Below are 23,374 nucleotides of genomic sequence, written 5' to 3'. Positions count from 1 at the left end.
ATTGTAGATAAATTGTAGGCAAATTGTAGTTTACTTATAGTTTGTAGTTAATTTGTAGATAAATTATAGATAAAATGTAGATATATTGTAGATACTATATTTTTAATATTGTAAATTTTTTTTCTTTGTGTTTGTTCTGAAAATGTAGGTGAGGGCTTCAACAGATCATATACATACTGTGTTGGATGGTGTGAAGCGGTACATTGTGTGTCTAGAAAACAAGAAATGTAGCTGTGGCCAATTCCAACTTGAAGAACTTTCATGTGTAAATTGTTTCCAGATTGTAGTTATAATGTAGGTTAAATGTAGTTAATTTGTAGTTTTGGAAAATTTTGTAGACAATTTGCAGATTAATTGTGGATGTTACATTTCTACAATTTGCTCTTCATCTACAAAAAACTACAAATAAACTACAATTGCACCCACACTGTCACACTTATATTGGGTCAGATGTTTGTTAACCAAGTTCTTTCCTAGTTTGGTCAAGAACTTGTGTGTCAATGCCGGATAAGTGTGACACTTGAAGAATCTCTACCTTTAAAGAACCTCTAAATTGCCTAAAAAGACAATTTATTTAATATTGAAATAATATAGACAAAATGGAGCCGGAGGTTACAGAAGATTCATATAGCTACCCCATAAATTTACAATTGAGAATTGTTGATTGATCGATTGAGGAAGTCTTCTGTGTTCATCGTCTAATTCAACTTAGCTTACTGCCTCCATTTTCAAATCTTCCTCCATCTTTGAGCCTTTCTTCTATTTCGCTAACCCCAACAGAGACGCAGAGAAACACTTCGAAGATTTGATTAATTTGATTTGATTTTGCCGCTGGTATTTGGTATTTGCCGGAGTGAGAGATTACTTCCATCTGTTTAAAAGCAAGGGATTTTTACGGCGCTGGTCAGATCTTAGGAATTAAGGGGAGAGAGAAACGTGGGATATATATAGGATTGGTAATTTGGTATACAGGTTTGTAATTAAATCAAACCTTAAACATGGAGGATAAAAAGGTTTCCTATGTGGTATAGGAATGTAAAAATTCATAGAATAAATAAACCTTGGCCCACATATGTTGCGGGCCCCGCTGGATTAAAAACAAATAGTAGGGATTAGAACCAATACCTATATAAATCTACTTGTCCTTCAATTCCCTGGCCGATAGGAAACTCTTCGCCATTCTCTTCCGCCCACGGAATCAAACTGTATGTGACTTGTGAGTATCTCTTTTATTCTCTGTCATTCTCTCTATCCAGTTTAACTGTTGATATTTTCATCAGTTTATTCTCGTGTAAATTTGCAATATAAATATGTAGTACAGTATTATTTTTATTCTATACTGCGAAGTTTTCCACAGTAAAAATGAATGTGGAAGTTGAACATTGTTAGTGCATGGCCATGGTTAGCTGATATTTTGGCTTTAACGAGTTTAAAATTGCTGATAGGATAACAGTGTGTTGCGTATTATACTTTTATATCCTTCAGTTGTTGGCTGTGCAGGAATCAATGAAATAATTTCATCAACTTTGCAACTTTATTTCTGCTTTTTCTTTCTTAGGAAGTATATGATTTTCGAGAAACTTCAAGCTTGACGTTGTTTTAATTCATTAGGAAAATATTTTTCTAACTTTCTGTATTTCAGGAACCACCAAAATAATTTTAGGAACCTGCAAATTCTTTTTCTGTTTTATTTTTTATTGTAGTACATTTCAGCTTGAACTTTTTGATGGGTCAGACAAACGTTGGCATTATGGTCATGGAGAATGTTGGGAGGAAATTGAAGAAAGACAAGAAAAAGAGAAAGGCTGAAACAGGGGAGGAACCTATCAATCCTATGGAGAGAAAGAAAATAAAAAGAGTTTTAGACAAAGAGAGGCTCAGAGCCAAGTCCGAGAAAAGAGCGGAGGCTTGGCATAAACAAAAGTTGGCTTCTCTTGACTCGAGAAGTAATGAGAGGACGGAGATTTCTCCTACTACTACTAGTGGGTTGCCTGAGCTCGACATTCGTCTATTTACAGACCTTGCAGCTGCTGAGGTGTCTATTAGAGAAGCAGCTGCTCAGGCTTTAGTTGTTAAGTTGCTTGAAATTCAGAAGGCTTATGATAATCTGGAGAACAAGGAAGTGGTTGATGGTCAGCTCAAATTGGAAGCTGAAAAGAAGGATGATGGGTTGAATAACTGTGCCCCTTCTTTGAGATATGCAGTTCGGAGGCTCATTCGTGGCCTTTCTTCATCAAGAGAGGTGTGTTTGTCTAATTTGTAGTATAATTGTTCCGTAGTTTTGTTGAAAATAATAAGTTCCTAATTATTGTTACTCTTTAATTTGTCAGCTTAAATAGGATCTATACGCCTTTCCATCTTCATTTTATAATTGAAATTCTTTTGGAGACTAATATCTTCAGGGTGACAAAAGCAAATTCATTCTGGAAACTTGTGTCTTGCAATAAGACACTTAGACTATGCTCTCCTGTTTTTACCATTACAAATGTTATTTTATAGTAAAATCCCGAAAGGTTACTTTATGATCATGCTGGCGCCTGGGAGGTAGATACTCATAGCTCGTGTCTTTGAAAATTTTTAATAGCTATATGCTCCACAGTTTTGAATTTAAAGGTTAAATGAAACACTGAAGGTTTAGTAAAAAGATGTCTACTCTACTCATAGTTCTATGTGCCATGATTGTCTTAATAAGAAATCTTATCTGTTTCTTATATGTGCAGTGTGCAAGGCAAGGATTTGCATTAGGCATGACAGTATTGGTTGGTGCAGTTCCATGCATAAAACTGGATGCACTGTTGAAACTAATTATCTCTTCTTCCATGAAGGAGGTAGGAAAGATTACCTTTGTTTGTGAACTTATCAGTTCTCTTATGTGCTGGCTTGACAGTTTTAAGTGGTTTTGTAGGACGACTTTGGACCCTTGTTTGCTTATGGAGCTATTGCAAAATCAGGGAGATTAACTTTAGAGTGGATTGCTGATAAAAACACTCCTTATATTAAAGAATTTATTGGTTCTCTTGTCTCGATGGCAGCAGAAAAGCGTTACTTTCAAGAGCCTGCTGTCTCAATTATTTTGGAGTTGGTTGACAAGGTCAATAATGTTTACGAGCCTGTGAATTGCAAATTTATGCTAAGCATGTACACTTTAGTTATTACTTGAAATAGCTTCACCGATTGGATTTTACTCGTATGAGCTTCTATATCTCCCTGATGGATATTTTAGGATTTTTTTTTACTTGGCTACTAAATTTCACCTGTTCCGGCTGTTCCAGTACCTTCTTAGTGCTGTCGTGCAACTAAAGATTCTTTTACCTGTCCAAAAAAAATATCACCTCTTCCTATTACTCTAAAATGTGCTTTGTCATGTTGCTGGTTTAACTTTTGGAATTTAGAGTATTTGTGTTTTACGATCTTATCCTTCTTTCTCTACTTTGGTTCTTTCCTTAAGCTGTATTCTATCTAGCTGTATCAACATACATATTTTGTCATGTTAGTTGCCTGTTGAAGCTTTGCTGAATCATATACTTGAAGCTCCTGGACTTAAAGAGTGGTTTGAAGGTGCACCAGAAGTTGGAAATCCTGATGCTTTACTTCTTGCCCTTGCTATACGTGAGAAAGCTGGTGTCGATGACAAAGAGTTTGGCAAGCTTCTGCCTTTTCCTTATAGCCCCAGCAGGCTTTTCACTGTTGAACATCTGTCCTTGCTTTCCAAATGCTTGAAGGTGCTACTAAACTTCTTCATTTCCCTTCCTTGAAAAGCTTTATTCATATTTTGATCTGTGGACTTTATGGATCTGCAGGAGTCCAATTTCTGCCATCCACGAACTCATAGTGTATGGTATTCATTGGTAAATATTCTCTTACCTGAAAATGTTGTGAAAGGGTTTGATCCCTCAGTAGCTTTAAGTTTCATGAAAAAGCACAAAAAACCCCGCAAGGGTAGCTCAGCAGAAGAAGATATTCAGAAGAATCTTAAAAACTTCTGTGAAGTTGGCATTGAAGGATCACTAATTCTTTCATCATCTCATGATTGTAAGAACTTGGCACTCAATGTGCTGCTGCGTCTCCTTCCAAAACTGCCCGCTTCCTGCATCTGCAACATCCTCTCTTACAAAGTTGTACGTTGCTTAATGGATGTACTTTCCAGAAAAGACCCTAATCTATTCAAATCCTGTCAATATTTTATGAGAGAATTATGTGAGTGGGTCAAGCATGACGATGTTAGAAGAGTAGCAGTTATTATGGCTTTACAGAAACATAGTAACGGGAAATTTGATTGCATCACCAGGACAAAAACAGTAAAAGAGTTGTTGGCTGAGTTTAAAACTGAGTCTGGATGCGTGCTTCTCATACAGAACTTGGTTGACACGTTCCTGGATAAAGGTCATGCTTCAGAGGAGCCTTTAGATCAGAGTCAAACAACAGATGACAACTCAAAAATTGGTTCCACAGAATATAAAGATTCTTTTAGAGCGCCAGGAACCTCAGATTTTTCTAAAGGCTGGGTTTTAAAGTCACTTTCCAATAGCTGGAAGCATCTACCTCTGGATGCAAATGCAAGGTTCAGAGTGCATAGAGAAATTCTAAAATTTCTGGCTGTTCAGGGTTTATTCTCTTCAACTCTTGGAAGTGAGGTGACATCTTTTGAATTGGAGGAGAAGTTTAGGTGGCCAAAGTCTTCCATTTCAAGTGCTCTTTGTAGGATGTGCATTGAGCAGCTTCAGTTACTTCTATCACATGCTCAAAAAGGCGAAGGACCTCATGTTGTGGCAAGTGGTCCTGAAGCTAATGATCTTGGAGCTTATTTCATGCGATTTCTTGCTACATTGCAAAATATTCCTTCTGTTTCGCTGTTCAGGTCCTTGAGCGATGATGACGAAGAAGCATTAAAAAAATTGCAGTCTGTGGAGTCTCAGCTCTCAAGACAGGTGATATTTTGTGTTGCTTCTTTTTGTAGCATCCTGGTCGGCAGCATTAATCAAAGCTTTTTGTGCCTTTGTGAAACCAATGTCCCTTGCTTTAGGCATTTAAATCTTTTTTATTGTTTGATAAGAATGTAGACCTGCTTTAGTGTGAGGAGTCTGAGTAAGCTGTTAATTCAAAGATCCATATCCTGTTGTTACTCATCTTATATTAGTTATTACTCGTGTTCAGGAAAGTGAAAACTTCTTCATTTCTTCTGTGACAAAGTTAGATTGTTAACCCTTTTTATTCTTTTTTCAAATGACCGCAGGAAAGAAACTTGGGCCCAAGTATTGACGCAAATAAGTTTCATTCCATGAGGTATCTTCTAATGCAATTGTTGCTTCAAGTTCTACTTCGGCCTGAAGAATTTTCTGAAGCCGCCTCGGAATTGGTTATTTGCTGTTCAAAGGCTTTTCGATCTTCTGATCTTGCTTCCTCTGGAGAAGATGAAGCAGATGGAGATGGCACACATGAATTGATGGATGTCCTAGTGGACACCATGCTTTCATTGCTGCCACAGTCATCAGCTGCAATGCGGACTGCTATTGAGAAGGTAAATTACTGAAAAGCAAGGATAATATCCTATCAGTGCCTCTGCTGATCTATTATCCCCCAAATTCCTGGCCTGAGGAAGTGCTTTCCAATATTTCTTATGCATTGTTACACCTACTGCATTGTGATGTCAAGTCCATCCTGAAAAACCTTACCGACTTTGATAAGAGAAGAAACTTAAACGGAGTTAAGAGGAATTTTTACTTATATGGATGTTTTAGCATATAACACTGAGTTACAACATCACCTAATTTCTCAATCTCAAGCTGATAGGTGTCGGCAATATGAATTTTCAATATTCGTGTTGCTCCATTTAAACCCATTTCAATCTTTTTCTGTTACCAAAAGTTCTCTACATTTTCTATTGGCGTACAAATCTCTAACAAAACTAAATTTTTTTGGTGAAGATTGGACCTAAAGCAATGGCGTTCCAATATGACCAAACTTTTATTCCATCTAATAGGTATCATTGTAAGCTATTTTTTGCTAAGTCCGTATCGATTCTAGAGATTGTTGGTCTTTCAGGACAACTTCCTTCCATGTGATTTTAGTTCTACCTCGTCCTTTTTTAATACCTTTAATAACCATGGTTTCATACATACAAACTGGTGCATCTTATGGCCGACATAAGACATGACTAGACCATCTCAAGTGACCAGTCTCTCATTTTATCTATCTTGTGTACTACTTGTACCTTTTTCTGAATGTGATCATTTCTAATCTTGTCTACTCTTGTATGACTAGGCATTCATCTTAACATTTTGCATTTATGATCTTGTGGATGTATTGGACCATAGAGGTCCACCATCCTCTCCCATTTGGTCTTAAACACTTTTTTTGAACTTCAGTTTGGTATGTATCATCCTATTGCATAACACTTCAATAGCACCTCTCCAGTTCAACCATCAAATTTTAATTTTATATATAGCATCTTTTATCTGTTATGCCATTCTCTTGGATCATCGAGCCTTGAAATCTGAGTTGATCGCATTTAGGCACCTTAATCCCGTCTAATCTGACCTCTGCCTCACTCTTCTTATGCTAGCTAAACTTGCAGTACATATGTTAAGTTATATTTCTATTTATCCTTAAATTATTTAAGAAAAGCATTTCAACACTATTTCTCCTATATTAGTTTGATTCATGGAGAATGTAAAACTTTCTATTTAATGATCATGTGCTGGTGGGAGGAGCAAATACTCGATGGAATAGTCGATGTGCGCGCAAATTAGCCCGGACACAACTGTTATAAATAAAACTTTTTAGTTAATGAAATATGTTGAGTTATTCCTGATGGGCCAGAAAGGAAAGTAGGTGTATGTTTTCGGGATGGAGGGGTATATGCAACTGTCAGACCTTAGTATAACGGGTTCTTTTTATGTTTTCATATTCAACTCAAACACAATTCAAAAGTTATTTGCTGATAGAGCTATAGTTCAAGCTGTGTTGGTGGACTCTGTGGATAGGAAGAACCAACAGAATATTTGAAGGAAAAAAGGAAAGTGTAACTAGCCTTAAATATAAGTTTATATCAATCTTTAAAGCTGAGTGCTAATTACTGGTCCTTGTTATATATAATCACTAGCTCTGTTTTTAGCAAATTTTGGTAAAGACCAAACCACTATGAATTAGTGACAGCTTATGTATGTTTTTGTATTGTATTTGACATTAGCTCCAATAGCAATCTTGGTTGTTCTCAAGGATATTGATCCTTGCATTATGTGTGTAAGTTAGGGGTGGCAAACGGGCGGGTCGGGTCGGATATGTTTCGGGTCGAAAACGGGTGAATTATCCGACCCGACCCATATTTAACACGGATAAAAAATGGGTTAACCGGCGGATAATATGGATATCCATATTATCCATGGCTTCTTGAATATGATCACTTTTGTAAGAATTCCTAGTCTCCCAAACTTGAGGAACCCCAATTTGAGACTTTACAAATGTAAAAGTTAAACCCATTAGTTATCCATTTTCTGAATGGATTATACGGTTCTTATCCATATTTGATCCGTTTTTAAACAGTTCATTATCCAACCCATTTTTAATGGATAATATGGGTGGATAACTGTTTTCTTTTAAACATTTTGCCACCCCTAGTGTAAGCATTTCTATTTTCTTATTCTCAAATGGGGTTGGGGGTGTGGACTTGACTAGTACAATATTCTTCTAGAGAAACAAAATGGATGATCGATACTAGATATTTACTCATGTTGGAAGATTGGGTCTATTTAGCTGCCAGATAGATATCTTTCCTTTTCTTTTGTCCTTACAAATTATTGAAATGTGATTGGAAGCTTCAACTCCATGTAATACACAAACTAAAAGCACAAAGTTCGCTTTAGCACCAATACAAGCTGTTCACACCAAAGAGAAAATCTTACTGAATGTGTAACTCCATTCATCCTGTTATCTGTACTCTTGTGCATAGGGTTTCTTTCAAATGAACCTTAATTATCTCATGAGGAAAAAAGTAGTGAATACATTGTTTCTTTATATTCCTTTTCTGGATACACCTTATAATAATACTATTCATATTGTTTTCAGCTTGACTTGACGCAATCAAAAATAGGAACTCATTAGAACATTCTGTAGTTGATCTCTTCGATGTGGAGTTGTCTGTGTATTATGGAAAATGTTCTTTTTCATGTACTTTTGATGATCCTCCAGTCTCTGTCTTTTTAAAGGTGGAAGAGAACTTAATAGTTCTTCAATTATCTTTCTTTGTCCATCACCGATACTTACAATTCAAAGAGCTTAGCAGATGCATAATATGAATACATGAAAGTTGATTGTTGTGTTTTATTTCTTGGAAAGTGCACATGTAGGTGTCATTTATATCTTTGCTTGTATTTTGTATTATGGAATGGCTGGAAATCTCTAGTTAGAGAGTTCTTCGGTTGAATGTATACTGGTACCTAAGAGTTCGTGTGAATTTCTGCAACAGCTGCTGTTGCTCAGGTTATTTTCTAGTTCTTCTTTGCCTACTTAAAGTTGTTTGTCTTTTTAGGTTTTCAAAAGTTCTTTTGTTTATAAAAAATTAGGTTTTCAAATGCTTTTTCCATGATGTCACGGATGATGGGTTACTTCGGATGTTGTGTGTTATAAAGAAAAATCTCAAACCAGCCAGACGCCAAGAAACAGACAATGAGAAGGATGACGACGATGACAATGTTCTTGGCATTGAAGAAGCAGAGGATTCGGATGAAACAGCGAGGAATGATGGACAGGCAGACTCAGGGACATTAGTTGATATCGAGGCAGAAGGCGCAGAACTTCTTGAGGCTTCTGATGATGATTTTGATGAGGGAATGGATGATGATGCAATGTTCCGCATGGACACATATCTTGCTAAATGTATAAAGGGAAGGACGAACCAGGCTGGTGGTGAAACTGCTGATTCACAGCTTGTCCACTTCAAGTATCGTGTCCTCTCTTTGCTGGAGATTTACCTAAATGAAAATCCAGGCAAGTTTTCTTGATATACTAAGTACATTTATCTAAAGGATGTGTAAGATTGACTTCAAAATCTAATCTCTTAATGTATAATGTAAGTTCATATCCTAACTTCATGATTAGCTTTTTGGCATGATCATCATGATGGAAACAGGGGTATGATCTTTTAATTCTTGGAGGTTGTATATTTTTCCCTGTTGAGTTATCAGTGGCATTTCATTTGTCATCTAATTCCAAACGAATAAAGAATCCATGATCAAAAAAAAAAGGAAGGGGGGTGGAACCAAGTGGCATCATAATTTCTTTTGATTGCTCCGGTTGGTATCTGAAACATGGATAAGGGATTATGGAACAAATTACAGTATTGTGCAGTTTCTTTCAACATAAACTAGGCCTCAATCCCAAATTTATGAGGGGCTATGTTAATCTTTTATATCCATTTAGCTCACTGTAGGCCCATCATTTGTACATTTTAAATACTCTGTATTTCAAGGCAAATTAAGAGTCATAAAAGTTAAATGTTCTCAAAATCTCATACTTTACCTATAGAGACATACACAAGTCTCTCATTAGAATAAAAGGTCTTTTAATGAATCTTAGACCAATTTAAATGTAACAATAAAAAACAGCTAACCCTTAATTCCAACTAGTTAGTGGCACTCATATGGTTTTTTTGCTTTACTTCTTCCTCTTTTGTTCGACTCTTGATCAAGTCCACTTTGATATAAAAATTGTGTTCTTTTGAAACTTCCTTCATGTGATTTATGTCAACCTCTTTTTCTATTACAGTCAATCATCATATTGTTGCACATAAGGATTGGTGCATCTAGGTGCAATCCAGCTGCGGCAACTTTTCTTCTTGTTTTATTCTCTATGCATGCTACTTGATCCTTTTGTCGTGTGATCATTTGTCATCTTGTTTAGTTTTATTTGACTGAACTTCCATACTATAATCTACATTTCAACGTCATATCTTGTCTATATGTTTATGAGCTTTAGAGACCTAATGTCACTTCCGTGTAACATTATTGGTCTCACAACTGTTCCATAACATTCACTTTGAGTATCTTTCTGTTGCACAATACTCCTACAGCATTCATTTTTCAGCCATCCTATTTTTAGTTTTACATGATATATCTTCACTTGTTATGCCATTCTCCTAGAAGCGAAAGATTTCACCTATATTAAAAGACTATCCTGAAGTAAAAGAGACAGTAGCACAAGCATTTTGATCTTGTGGTTCTGAGGTTGTGGTTTTTCTTTCATCAAGTGTTGCAGCTACCTTTCATCTTTCCATTGTTATCACTGTTCATAAACTCAAAACACTTGTTCATTTGATCTATTGATTGATCGAGGAATAGTTTTTTTTAAATGTACCATTTTACAGGAAAGCCACAAGTATTAACAATATTCTCACACCTAGCTGAAGCATTTATAAACTCACAATCTATGGAAGGTAGGGAACAGCTTGGTCAGCGAATTTGGGGAATTCTACAGAAAATTATCAAGGCAAAGGACTATCCAAGAGGTGAAGACATCCAATTCTCAGTGCTCGAGTCACTCTTGAAAAGTAACTTGAAGCTGGCAGCAACGCGTTTCAAGTATAAGAAATCTGCCTCTAACTTGTCAAAGGAAAAGCAGTCTGTCGCCTTGAATAGATACAAAATGATCAATTCTCTTTCTCAGAGTTCAACTTTTTGGATTTTGAAGATAATTGATGCTAAAAAGCTTCCAGAGCCTGAACTTCAGGAGGTTTTTGGTATATTTGAGGGAGTTCTGGAGGATTACTTTAGTAAAAGGTCTCAATTGACGTCTGAATTTCTAGAAGAAGTTTTTTAAAGGAGTCCATGGATTGGACATCACCTATTTGGATGCCTTTTGAAGGAATGTGCTAAGGCGAAGCGACAGTTTCAGCAAATTGAAGCTCTAGATCTGGTTATGGAGATAATAAAATTGATCGTCTCCACAAACCCTGATGAAAACAGCCAGGATTCATCAAAGAAAAAGCTGAAAAGACATCTCCGAAGGTTAGGCCACCTAATTAATAAGTTGTTCGAAAATATGCCCGAGAAGGCATCAAGACGAGCTTATGTGCGAAAATTCTGCGGCAAAGTCAATCAGATTTTGATAAAACTTAAACTGAGGCGTCGTTTCTTAAGACACTGCAACAGATTGTGAATCTCAACAGGGTAACATTGTATCCTGCTTCGAAAAGGTGAGTTTTAGGGCGAGGTATCCTTATAATCTGATATAAATCGTTATGTTGGAAGTTCCTGCCACGTGTGATTCTACTACCAGAAAAGTTTGGCTTGTGAAGATTGAGTATTATTAGGACATTCCTACCGATGGACTGACCATTTGGGCATTGTTTCCTGGTGATTTTTCTAACCATTGTCACTGGACTTTATTGCATCGGGATTTTTACTGTGTTTGGCACACTTCTTTTTGCTTCTGTTATTCTAAAACTGATAGTAATAGCAGTTCTGATAATAATTAGTCCGTTATAGTAATGGTACCATCCATTTTTGTGGCACAGGAGCACCTATTGACATCTTACCTAACCTGCTTGCCTGGAGAATGATTCCACTTGTCATTCTTCTCCTCTTAATTCCATGTCATTGTTTATATTTGGAATTACTTGCAATTTTTAACTTGCTGTTGTATTATCAAGTTACTGTTAACACCCTGAGTAACTCTAGGAACATATGTGATTTATGTGTGCCCTATTATTCTCTTATTTTTCTTCTTAATTCTTATATTTAGAATTGCTTTTATTGGATTGAGACAGACTTAAATGGAACGATATTGACAATGATGATTCATATAGCTGCTTCAACTTACTTATGATTGAGGCGTAGTAATAGTTTGTATTAAGAATTGTTCTAGGAAGTTTCCCATGTCTTTAACAGGTCAGGCAGGATTTAGTAGTGGCCATCATTTGAGTCGCTATCACGAAAAGAACAAATGAATTGCCTGACTTGCAATCTCACTTCAGTTGGTAAAGTGGTGTAGGCCTTTTTCAATGCCACTGGAGATTTCAACCATAGGCTGGTTAGACCAAACTATTGGGCTAATTATCCGTCCAACAGCATACTAAAGTAGTAGAAATAAAGAATCAAACGGGTATTCTGCTACTTTTCCCTGTTCATTTAGTATCATCACTTCCTTTTCTTTCAAGGATTGAGAACATTGTTTTGGGTGGTGTCACCTCATTGACCTCCTACGACTATAACGTATGAAATCAAGTCAAGCTGAGTCCACGAGTGGCTACCAGCCTACCACATGTCTTGTTGTTATTGGATGGGAGCGCATGAGGCGAATTTAGAAGTTTAAGTCATTGAGCATAATATAATATATTTTAGAAACCAAAGATAAATTTGCCTTAGGTAAAGCAAAGTCTTTAAACACAAGTTCAAGGCAACTATGAGGGATTAACGTCTCGTAGAACTAACACCTAGGACCATGAAGGATATGGTGCATTTGTCACATAGACACATTGTGCCTTGAAATATCCATCTCTTATGTCTCCAAGAATGCCACCTTCACCAGTAAGACTTTTACTTTTCATCTGTGTGCGCTTTTTCTAAGTATATGATAATAACTTGAATACGCAAATTGTTTTGACCGGATAACCATGAATTTGATGATTTACAACATTATAACGGACATACTATTATTATGGTTAGCTAGTCGAATCAATGTTTGTACTCCTTTATTTGTAAAATTAACCCATTTTGTATTACCCTAATTAATATTTTCTTGAGCTTGTCTCCAATGGCTTTGGATTAAGGCTTCGCCTCGAAACACATGTGCCATTATGCCTAATAAAGCACTAGTGCAAAATACCACATCTACTCATACTTTTGTTACAACTTAATGCTTGTGTGTTTGTGTATTATTTTCCAGAAAATTTAATTATATATAGCCATCACATGGGTAAGGAGCAGGGCAATCAGACTCGAGTCTGTCATTGCTGCCATATCGGGATCCTCCACGTGAAAGGAGATTGTTTACGTCTTTACTAAGGAAGTTGCTACCAGCATTTGGCTAACTTCATTAAAGTATACAGTCACTGCACAGCTGAGAGAGAGGTACCTAACCTATAAATGGAAGAAAAAGCAAAAGGAAGAAAGCCAGCCAACCTATATGTTATTTCAACCATTAAATAACATACGAAAATAACTGCACCCAATTGTTTACATACCATTCCAGCATCCCCTAAAGTCCCAGCGGAAAACTGATCTCACATCTTCACCATCAAAAGAATGGGTCGAATTTATCAATGTTCTCTTGTTTGTTCATTCTGCTCTTAGGCCAAACCAAACTTTGGTGCTTTCGCCCATAGAGAGAGAGGCAGCTGATACATGTTTAGCCCATTTGAAGGTCGATTCCAACATGTATCTCGAAGTGCAGGCCAGAATTTAATAAAAATAGCACATGGTGAAGAATCATTCTTTTTTTCTCTAAGTTGTTGCTCAATTAATTCAATTCATATCTCAACTCTCATCGTGGCTCCACAAGTTCTCCACCTACCAACACGTTGTTCACCCAATAAATTTGAGAACTAACTGTAAACTTTGAGGCTTGTGCTAAAAGGGAAGGGAGTTAAGTTGATAGAACTGAACAATAGAAGAAATGTGTCATGTTCTTTCAGAAAACAATCAAATGTATTAGTGTAACGAACTGCTGTACAAAAGGTGTTGTCTCAACTATCTACATATCTCACTCTCATTAACAGAGGGACCATCATTCCTAAAATCCCTAAAATTCTGATCCCTACGCCTTTAACTTTTATGTCACCAAATACTAAAATTCCCCTTCCTCTCAAGGAGACAAACTCTGTAAGTGCCCATGTGGTAACAGCTCTGCACATAGGTTCTTCAACCTTCTCAGCTCAGCGAAATGTGCAAAAACATCAAGAGACAATTCGAGGCACCGACTCTATACCACAAAAAACAAAAAGGACAATGCTTGAACCAACAAATCTCAAGAGTGTGCATCATCAGCATCAGAGTCACTCCCTGAAGAACTTCCTGAATCAGAATCTGCACAAAATAAGTTATGTTCAATTAGTCAAAGCCTTCATTTGAGAGCCAGAACAACAAAAAGGATCATTTTTGGCAGTTGGAGTAGTTTTTATATATATACCACTAGAAGAGGAGGAATCGCTGCTCGAGCTGCTGGAACTACTGGAGCTACTACTAGCATTATTATCACGATCCTGCCCACCACCACCACCTTCATCCTTGTCAATTTCCACAGGAGGAAAGTGGGTAGCTGGTTCATCATCCTCTATCTCTACATCATCCTCATCTCCAGCATCACCCCCCTTTTTGGGCTTTTTGAAGGAGTCATTTTTCTCGCTTGTACTAGGCTGCAACAAACACAGCAACAAATTTTATTAGCCATTCCATTACCAATCTGATAAATGCAACAAGGGACAGCATATGTATCAAATCAAAAGAATTAACAAAAATGCAATACTGCATTATTACCCCATCAGCCTCTGCAACGGATGTTGTTGTAGCAGCAGAAGCTGCAGCACTGGCGGATGGTGGTTGTCCCAAATTGTTGATCAACGCCTGCCTTTTAGTTTTGCTAACCATCTTCTTCCAATTGGTCACGAACCGATCAAGCTCCCATAGAGTCTCCGTGTCAAGGGCCTCAATGTCAAGCTCAATCTCATCGCCATCTTGGGCTAAATGCTCATTCCTCTTCCTTATAATCTGTACTAACTGCGGCATCTTCTCTTGCGGTAAACTTTGCAGCCCAACTCCTAATTTATGCTTCTCCTCCATACTCATCTCTCTTTTATTCGGATCCTTCGCTCTCGGCTTTGGTTGCTTTCCCATAGGAGGCACTTTAGCCGCAACTGATGATTGAGGCTTTGCCGCTGGTGGTGCCCTCACTGGGGAAGGAGTTGACAACGGGGACTGCTGCCGCACCACTGGTGGATTGTCTGGTGGCTGCTGCACTGGCAAAGAGGGAGTTGAAGCACTCGAATGATTCTGCATCATTCGCTCCTGCTTCTTTGAAATGTGAGGGGCCGGAGTAGGCTTGGGCTTCTTCACTCTCTCCGGTGTAGGAATGTGATTCCAAGAACTCCCCTGCAACTCATCTATGGCATGAAAATCCCTCCTGCCGGTTCCGCCATCAAGCTTATTCAATTTATCCTGAATCGGTCTAAACATGTCCTCAAAACGTGCCAGGAGTTGCTCGGCAAACCCATGAACTTGATCTGTTTTAGGGTTATACAAAAGGGCATTATTGAAAGTAAGCCTCACATCAGCTGCGAATTCAAAGGGGGTAGGGTAAAAATTATTAGACAAATTGGATTTAACCGTCCCCAAATCCATGGGTCGCTTAATAATCTGGTGGTAATCATGAAGACCCAAGGCTTCAGCATCTACAGGGGTATTGAAAATCCACCCACTTTTATGCTTCATCAGCTTTCCCAAAACTTGCCTACATTCCTTCATCATATTTTCCATTCCGATTATGCCCTTAACACCACCACCGCCCGGATTACCGAAACTTCTATTATCAACTCCATTGGGGAGCTTTTTCGGATCTTTACTGGATCCGGATGGGGTGGGCCGTTTATTTCCGGATAACTTCTTGGACTTGCCGTGAGATCTGGGGTTGCTGGTGCTCAATTGACCCGATTCAATTCGATCTTTGAGGTTTCGGATCTGTTCCAGCTCCGCCACCAGCCGACTCCGTAGCTCATGGAGCTCGGTTTTGTTGTACGAGGCAACGTTGTAGGTCATATATCCTCCAAGATTGAGGCCGTCAACGTTGGTACTTGATTCAATCGGCCGTTGATTAAATGAATAGGCATCATCTGACGCGGTTTGCGTCACGGCCGGCGATTCATCGTTGTGACGACCGTTAGATGCGTGATGGAATTGCTTCTGCTTTTTCTTAGGGTTAGGGTTAGAGTTAGGGTTCAGATGTGTATGAGAATAAGGGGTTTTCCCCATGAATCCACCGCCGGCACCACCAGACTGAGCCCAGCTAGATTCATTCCGGCTAGCTAAGACGGCGGATGCCATGAATTGCACCGGCACAGGTGGAATTGATCGTTATCAGGTGGTGTTGAAATCATGAAATTGAAAGGGACGTGATACCCACGCGCCCGCCGGAATCCGACAAAGTACCTCCGATTACCACCTCCCGGCGACGATTAACAAAAAAAGGAGAAAAAAAATCTTTAAAATATTGGAACCCAATTGGAAGGCAAGGGTTTGAAGGGATTGAGCGAGGAATGAGAGGGGGAGGGCATCGCTTCTTAAAGGCGATGAGATCTACCCGTTCGGAGTTCGGGCAGTATTTAAACCGTGGATCATGTCCAGACTTCTGATCAAACGGTGGAAATTAATTTGTTTGCTGTCTGAAAAACTGACCGAGACAATCTGGCATTAACGGCTTAGATTCGAGGTGTTAGACACGTGGCGGAAAGATCAGGTTTCAGTTGGGAAGGGTTTAAATAGAGCTGGTTTTTTATTTTTAGAAATTCTAAAATTGAATGATAGGAAAAGGAAAAGAGAGGGTGGCGTTGTAGTTCGGGTTTGTTTAGAGTTTGAAGTGAATTTGGGTCGCATGTGTCCTGAATTTAGGGTTTTTGAGTAGGTGGGGACCACCAAAGGAAAAATAGGAAGGGGGTGGGTGGGTGACTGACGTGGAAGGGATGAAGTCGTGAAAAAGAAGCAAAACGCGCATAGGGCATGTGTAAAAGTGTTGACGTGTCAGGAAGATCCTGTCAAAACAATGGAAGCTTTGTTTTAATGTTGTAATATAATGTGCTCATGAACGTTTAAAAAGCCGACTTTTCTTTTCCCAAATTCACACTCGTACCCCCTTCACAAACTTTTTCTTTTTACTCCTAAGTCTCATTTTTATGTGAAATGTGTAATTGAACATAAAATTTACTCCCTCCGTTTCATATTAAATGAGGTACTTTCTTTTTTAGTCTGTTCCAAAATAAATGACACGTTTCTAAATTTGGAAATAATTCAACTTTAAACTCCTCATTTTATCCATTTTACCCTTTATGAGAAGCTTTTATAACCACACAAAAATCATGGCCCCACAAAGCTTTACCCCTTAAGCTAGTCTTTCTTTTTTTTTCGTAAACTTTGTACCGAGTCAAGCTACCTCATTTAATTTGAAACGGAGGGAGTATGATTTATCTTAATTCATGTATTATATGAGTATCTAATAAGTTGAGTTGATTGAAGTTGTTAAAATATTTATTATAGTGAAGCTCTTCAAACATTTTAAAATGTTTCAAAATAAAAAAAATGCCTTAAAATTGAAATGAAGGGTGTATTATTGCAACCAAATTTAAATTAGTACTTCCGTACAAAAAATATTTTCAAAATCTAGCATACACATAGTTTCCTGAGCCGAGGGTCTATTGAAAACAGCTTCTATATTCTCACAAGATAAGAATAAGGTCAGCGTACACACTACCCTCCCCAGACCCCACGGTATGAGATAATACTAGATATGTTATTGTTGTTATTGTAGTATACATATAGTTCTCAAAATTCTATAATTACGTGCAGCTAATATGTAAATATACATAATCAATAATAAATTTAAAAGGATCACATTTAATTTGCAGGTTATTATTTTTTAATTTTGCAGTAAAATAAATTAGATATCAGAATTATTAAAAGAAGTTATACGATGATTGTGATTATCTATGAAATAAAAATTGGTTGTAGGAGTAAACAATAGAGGTAAAGAACAACTATCATCCTATCAACTAGTCCTCATACTTTGTTTTGTTTCCTAATCTCAAACAATAAATAGTGCAATAAGTCCAATTAGGATAAAATTAAGAGATAATTGTAGGCACCAAATTAGTGGTAGACAAAGAAGAGGGCAAAGTGGGAATCCAAACACTAGAGGGGTGCGAAAGATAAAGAGGGAAAAAACCCAATATTTAATCTTTTATGAAACTTTTTCTGGGTCCCACAAAGAGTAAAGACAAGTAAATATTAGCTAATGTGTAGCTGGCGTCACATTCTTTATATATAAAGCACCCCCCCACCACCCCCCTACTCGCAACTCCCACGTCTACCTCTTTTCCCTAGAACCTTCTAATATCATTACAAATTAGTACAAATTTACATTTCCAGATCCAATGTTTTTTCTGCATCTCCGGCTACTTTTCTTTCTCTGCAAATTTTCAAAACCAATATCTGAGTTTTTTTTCCGATGAGGAATCTCTTTGCACGAAGCTTATTAGATCTGTGGTCCGGCAGTTTTCTCACGAAATCAGATCAGATCCGGCTAGCCGACGGCAAGGGTACGTAAAGGACTCGTCGGATTTTATGTCCGCCGGCGAGGTAGATTAGTTAGGTGTTTGTTCTGTTGATTTGGTTGCAGGCGGCGTTGTTTGTGGGTCCAGTTTTGATATACAAAAAAATTAGGGTAAGTGGTTTAGCTGGGCCTGGGCCTGTTGTTTGGGCGGAGCAGCCCAAACTCTGGTCAGTCTCGTGATTGACAGCTGGAAGTTACTGGTCCGATTTGTAAGGTCCAAACATGTGTGAAAATGAATAGCTGCCCTGCATCTTAGGTATCGGTTGGACCAAAACGATTTCGTTTTAATTTTTGTGGAAATTATCGTAGCGTTAGTTTTTCTCGTTGAAAAATTCTTCTCCACCACAAAACATTCACAAATTCTAAAAGTAATTGTTTCACGAATTTTTTGTCCATTTTTTTCTTAGAAGTTGTCCTGCGAGTTTAGAATTTGCAGAAATCAATTTATTTTAACGTTTAGTTTGCAAACTGTTTCTGGAAAAACTTAGTATTATTTTTGGGCAAAAATACTTTTTCAAAATTTCAAACAAAATGGCATCTTATTATCCAAAAGAAAGAACAGTATTGTATAGACTTAAAAGTAATTGACATGCTTAAGCTTTGTAAGGGAAAAAAGGCTTAAGCTATAACGTAAAGCATATTGATGGAGTTCTTTTGTCAGTGTTTATCTCTTTTTAATTTAAGAATTGGGATTATAGGTGTAAATTTTATAATTGCACATAAGTTTTGTACTGAAAATTTTACTATATTTTTGGAATTCTTTGCGTCTTTTGCCGAAAGATTTCAATATTAGTGATTTTTTTTCTTAGACACGCGGTCAATATTGAATCTTCTATGACTTCACACACAATTTAATGGAGTTGCATCATATAATATAACAGAAATTATTCCCCCACGCCCTTCACACGGTTTTCACCATTTTAATTTATTTTTTAATGTTATTTTGGCAACATTAGCTTTATGTTTAACGTTTTGACTATTATATTGCTAAAATTTTATGCGTGTCTTTGTGGATTAAATTGCTCGACACATGTAACACTAAATTAGATAGTTGCTCTTGCAACCAATTAAAGAAACGTCGACTAACTTCTTCTTTCTATGATAAAGAAAGTCAGTTTTTCTCTGTTTTTATTAGTCTTTTATTTGAGAAAAATAAAGAATGATGAAACAAATAAACAGAAGATGTTACGATCGAATTGTAACAACATTAATTGAAAAGTGATCTTAGTTGGTATGACTATATTAATGATCAAGATTGTTAGACAAGTGATCTTGAGTTGGAAGGACGAGATTATGAATGAAGATTGTATATTTGATCAAATCCATAAAAACCAAGAAGTTTAAGCAAGTCAATCAGCAGCTGATTTTGACTTAACCCCTTTGATCGGGTCAATCTTTACCTGATTCATACACCTATGGAGACTAAAGTTGAATTTTTCACACTTCCTTTGCATAGGAAATATCAGACAATTGCTAAATTTTCTTTCAGATATTTTACTTCCATCAAATCCAAAAGCATCAAACACTAGTAATTACTTAGTTATAGAAGCATCAATAAGTCAAATTAAGTGCGGATTCCTCTAGCTTTCTCGCTAAGAATTTAGCAAAAAGATAAACTTGGTCCAATATAACATTGAATCAGAGGAGTATCAATTAGACAGAGGTTGCAGATGCTTGTGACATTGGTCCTACTAGGCAGGAATCAGACAAATACTTGTGGATAGAATGTGCGGATTGCAAGCTAGAGATGTATATAAGGTAAAGGCTGGCAAATAACCAAGGAGCTTTGGAAAGTGTTATGAATAGGCCCTAACCTAATATGGACACCAACAAAGATGTCACACAAATAGACATGGGCCGACGAGAAGCAATTGGGCCAGGCCTTCACAAAGGTTAATCTGGGATCCAGGCTGAGGGCGTCGTTAAATAGTATGGGTTATCGATATCAGTATGCGATTGTGAATTATGTGCTAAGGCAACTCTCTATTTCTCATCCCCGTTGCTTCTGGCATCTCATCTCCTTCTTCTTTCTCCAAACCAAGAATATTAGTAATTAGGATGTAAAGTCAATAACTGAAGCAGCCAGTATGATGACTATGATCAAACATAGATGTTATAGCAGTTGGAATCTCTATATCCTCCACCCTGACCCAATGTGGATTCGTTACCAACCACCTTCCAATTTGCTCTCGCCTCGGCGTAACTTTCACCAACACAAGTATCAAATAGAAGCCTAGGAGTCAAAGACCATTTTCTTATAGCGGGATTTCCAAACGGGCGCAGGTTCCTCCTATGCAAAACCAAAAGGCCAACCATGTCTTTGGTGAAGACTGGCAAATGAAGTAATCAAGCAACATTATTCAAGAAATGGACATTGGACGTAACTCAACCCTATAAGGTAGCTCAAGAGGTGGCAAGCTCAAGAGGTGAGACTATTAAAGAGACCACCCATCGCTTAAACCACCAAGTGGGACTCTTCACAAGCATTTTATAGCAGTTGAGTTCTCCCCGACAATTTCCCAACAAGCAAGGGAAGGAAGTAATCAAGGATGTCATAATTGTCCATGTTATTTGCAAGTAGGGGGATTTTCTATAATCCACATGAATTTTGACCCAAAATTGCGGAGAAAAAGGAATTGAAAGAACCTTTTCTCCTTGTAGTCCTTTAGAATGTGTCATGTTAGGTTTAAGTGGATGCTAAATTCGAACATATAATATATTTATTTTATACTAGCTTTGTAAACTCTAAGTCTTAAAAGCTCATGGTTTGTACTACAAGTCCTTGGAAAGTTGTATAAGAGTTCAATTTTTTCATTATTATTTTCTCAGTAAATTTCATTTGAAGTTAGATTATTGTTAAACTAGCGGGTTGGGTTAGGTGCTATCACGACTAGTCGAATTTTGGATCGTGACAAGTTGATATCAGTATCAGTTTGGAGTAGAAAAGGGCCTACCAAAAATATAAGAACATGAAGATATAGCACTAGAAGTAGGTGACAATTTTGAGTGGCTAGCTGATTTGGGGTTTCATCTTTGGCAGAGCATATTAATCTTTTCCCTATCTTCCCATTTATCTGTGAAAAGACCTTATCAAGGAAAGAAACACGTCTAAGACTGAGACTGATATATATGTTGTGTTAGTATAAGTATGCCTGTAAACATATTAAGCTTGTTTCCATATCAAATGCTTGTATTGTATCTTTTCTTCAATTAAATTAATGGTAAAACAAGAATATAAATCGAAAATGGCAAGAACCAAGAAAGGATGGTGAGAAATGAAAGATAAAGCTTTTTGCATCAAAATTTCTCATTCCAAAACTTTAAGTTGTTATTGTTGTTGTTGAGCTAATGAAAAAGGATTTTAAGCGCTGAAATATTGGTGGACGAAAAGTTGTGAATAATTAAAACCAAAAAGGAGATAGCAAAATTAGAACCCTGTAACTCTTTTATTCACTTGGAAGAACGAACACTGAGAGTGGCTTATATACACAAACAGTAAGAAGATCCAGTCGTAGCTAAAAAGGTGAAAGAGCATAAGTTGAACTACATTATAAGGGTTCCACAAAACTAATTAAATGAAGAGGAAAGGATCCCAGCAACAAGCATCTAGGAGGCAACAACAACATAAAGTTGCGAGGCTGCAAAATCAACAAAGAAGAATTAACATAAATAGCCGTTCACACCCAACCGCTTAAACTAAAACTAACAGAAAGATGTATAAGGAATATATAATATGTGTATAACTGCGTATAACCTATGTATGCCGACTAGGAAAAGGAAAACAGTTAATCCTGCCGGTTTGGGTAAATACTACTCCTAAAACAAGGAAGAAGTTAAGTCATCACGACCAAAGAAGAGGAGAAGAATATAGTTTTAAAAAAAAAAAGAACTAGTACTAATATATTACCAAGCCTCGAGAAAACCAGGTTCCCTCCTAGGAGGGGGAGCAGCAACATACATTGGAGGAGCCATCACTGGAGGTCCCTTGTAATAACCTGTTACGTTAATCCACATTACTATATTTACTGCACCAACTTTTGCTCTCTGCGGTTAAATTAAAAGTTCTAATTCATTTTAATAGGTTAGGGGCTAAATCTATTACATCATGGTTATTATTGGATCAACCTTGATTCAAAAAAAAATAAAAGAAAAAAGGATCAGATTTAGATCGTTGATACACAAGAGGCGGATCTAAAATTTCTAGTTGCACTACTAAAAAAAGGAGGAAAAAATATATTAAGTGGGAATTGATCTTTATTATTCTTTGGTAAATAACTCAACCTTCAACCAAGTAAACCATTCAGTCTTCAGTCTTCTTGAAGATGAATGCCAAAAGTTAATATTATACTAATTTCAAAAAATATGTACATAAATATCTAATTTTATGAAGAGACTATGGGTTCACGTGCCTCATAATCCTCTATTATAAACCCGCCCTTGTTGATACACGAACACTTACTTTTTGACATATTTCTTTTTGAGAAATTAACTTAAATAGTCGTCCTACCAAATAAAAGAAAAATAACCGTCAAATATATACATATATTATGTACTTAAATAGTGAGTGTATATATTTTTGAAAACCCTTTTTTACCAACCTAGTATATACTGGCGAGAGAAGTGCAAGTAGTCAATTAGTAAGAAGAATTCACCTGCAGCTGGGTAAGGATAAGCTGGCTTTGGTACTTCACTCATGTCTAACAAATATTTGGAGACAAAGATATGGTCCTCAACTTCTTTGTGTTAAACTGAATTTTGGGGACAACCGGTTTAATTCTGAACAAGAAAAAACAGCAGAAAAACGTTGTACTTGGCCAATATTTTTGTAGAAGTTCTGTCCAATTGACACCTGGGTCGGTTATCCACTCTTTTGCTAACAAAAACGATTGTACGCGGCAGAAGCATGTTATAAGCATACAACACGCTGATCCTAACTTTAGAATTTGGATATTTTCCCCGTCGCCCCAAAAGAGAGAAAAACACACTACAAAAAATCATGTAGGATGTCAAAAGTGTGGTCTAGGTGATAATAAAATGAGAAGAAATTAAAGAAATTTTTCCTCTAGGT

At 37.1% G+C, this 23,374-nt stretch overlaps 3 protein-coding genes and 1 long non-coding RNA gene across 4 annotated transcripts; 2 read left to right on the top strand and 2 right to left on the bottom strand.

Annotated features, from left to right (window-relative positions):
- The first annotated feature begins 1,716 nt into the window (after positions 1–1,716).
- LOC109219724 (DNA polymerase V-like) lies at positions 1,717–8,999 on the top strand. The gene is made up of 7 exons (XM_019384196.1): positions 1,717–2,242; positions 2,721–2,828; positions 2,906–3,091; positions 3,495–3,722; positions 3,801–4,928; positions 5,234–5,518; positions 8,562–8,999. The coding sequence occupies exons 1-7, from the start codon at positions 1,727–1,729 to the stop codon at positions 8,997–8,999; spliced, it is 2,889 nt and encodes a 962-aa protein (XP_019239741.1). The 5' UTR covers positions 1,717–1,726.
- Positions 9,000–10,341: 1,342 nt separating this feature from the next.
- Positions 10,342–11,533, top strand: LOC109219727. The gene has a single exon (XM_019384198.1). It carries the CDS (start codon positions 10,345–10,347, stop codon positions 10,810–10,812), a length of 468 nt encoding a protein of 155 aa, XP_019239743.1. The 5' UTR covers positions 10,342–10,344; the 3' UTR covers positions 10,813–11,533.
- A 2,030-nt stretch (positions 11,534–13,563) lies between these two features.
- LOC109219726 (transcription factor GTE7-like) lies at positions 13,564–16,252 on the bottom strand. The gene is made up of 3 exons (XM_019384197.1): positions 14,469–16,252; positions 14,122–14,347; positions 13,564–14,018 (listed from the first exon to the last, which is right to left on the bottom strand). Exons 1-3 carry the CDS (start codon positions 16,026–16,028, stop codon positions 13,960–13,962), a joined length of 1,845 nt encoding a protein of 614 aa, XP_019239742.1. The 5' UTR covers positions 16,029–16,252; the 3' UTR covers positions 13,564–13,959.
- Positions 16,253–21,727: 5,475 nt separating this feature from the next.
- Positions 21,728–23,157, bottom strand: LOC109219725. Its single transcript, XR_002066979.1, has 3 exons — positions 22,959–23,157; positions 22,214–22,301; positions 21,728–21,944 (listed from the first exon to the last, which is right to left on the bottom strand). It is a non-coding gene; the product is annotated as an uncharacterized LOC109219725 (long non-coding RNA).
- Positions 23,158–23,374: the final 217 nt, after the last annotated feature.

The sequence above is a fragment of the Nicotiana attenuata genome, unplaced genomic scaffold (genome assembly GCF_001879085.1).
Source record: "Nicotiana attenuata strain UT unplaced genomic scaffold, NIATTr2, whole genome shotgun sequence".
In the NCBI taxonomy this organism is placed as follows: Eukaryota; Viridiplantae; Streptophyta; class Magnoliopsida; order Solanales; family Solanaceae; genus Nicotiana; species Nicotiana attenuata.
This window is presented reverse-complemented; position numbering and strand designations above follow the sequence as displayed.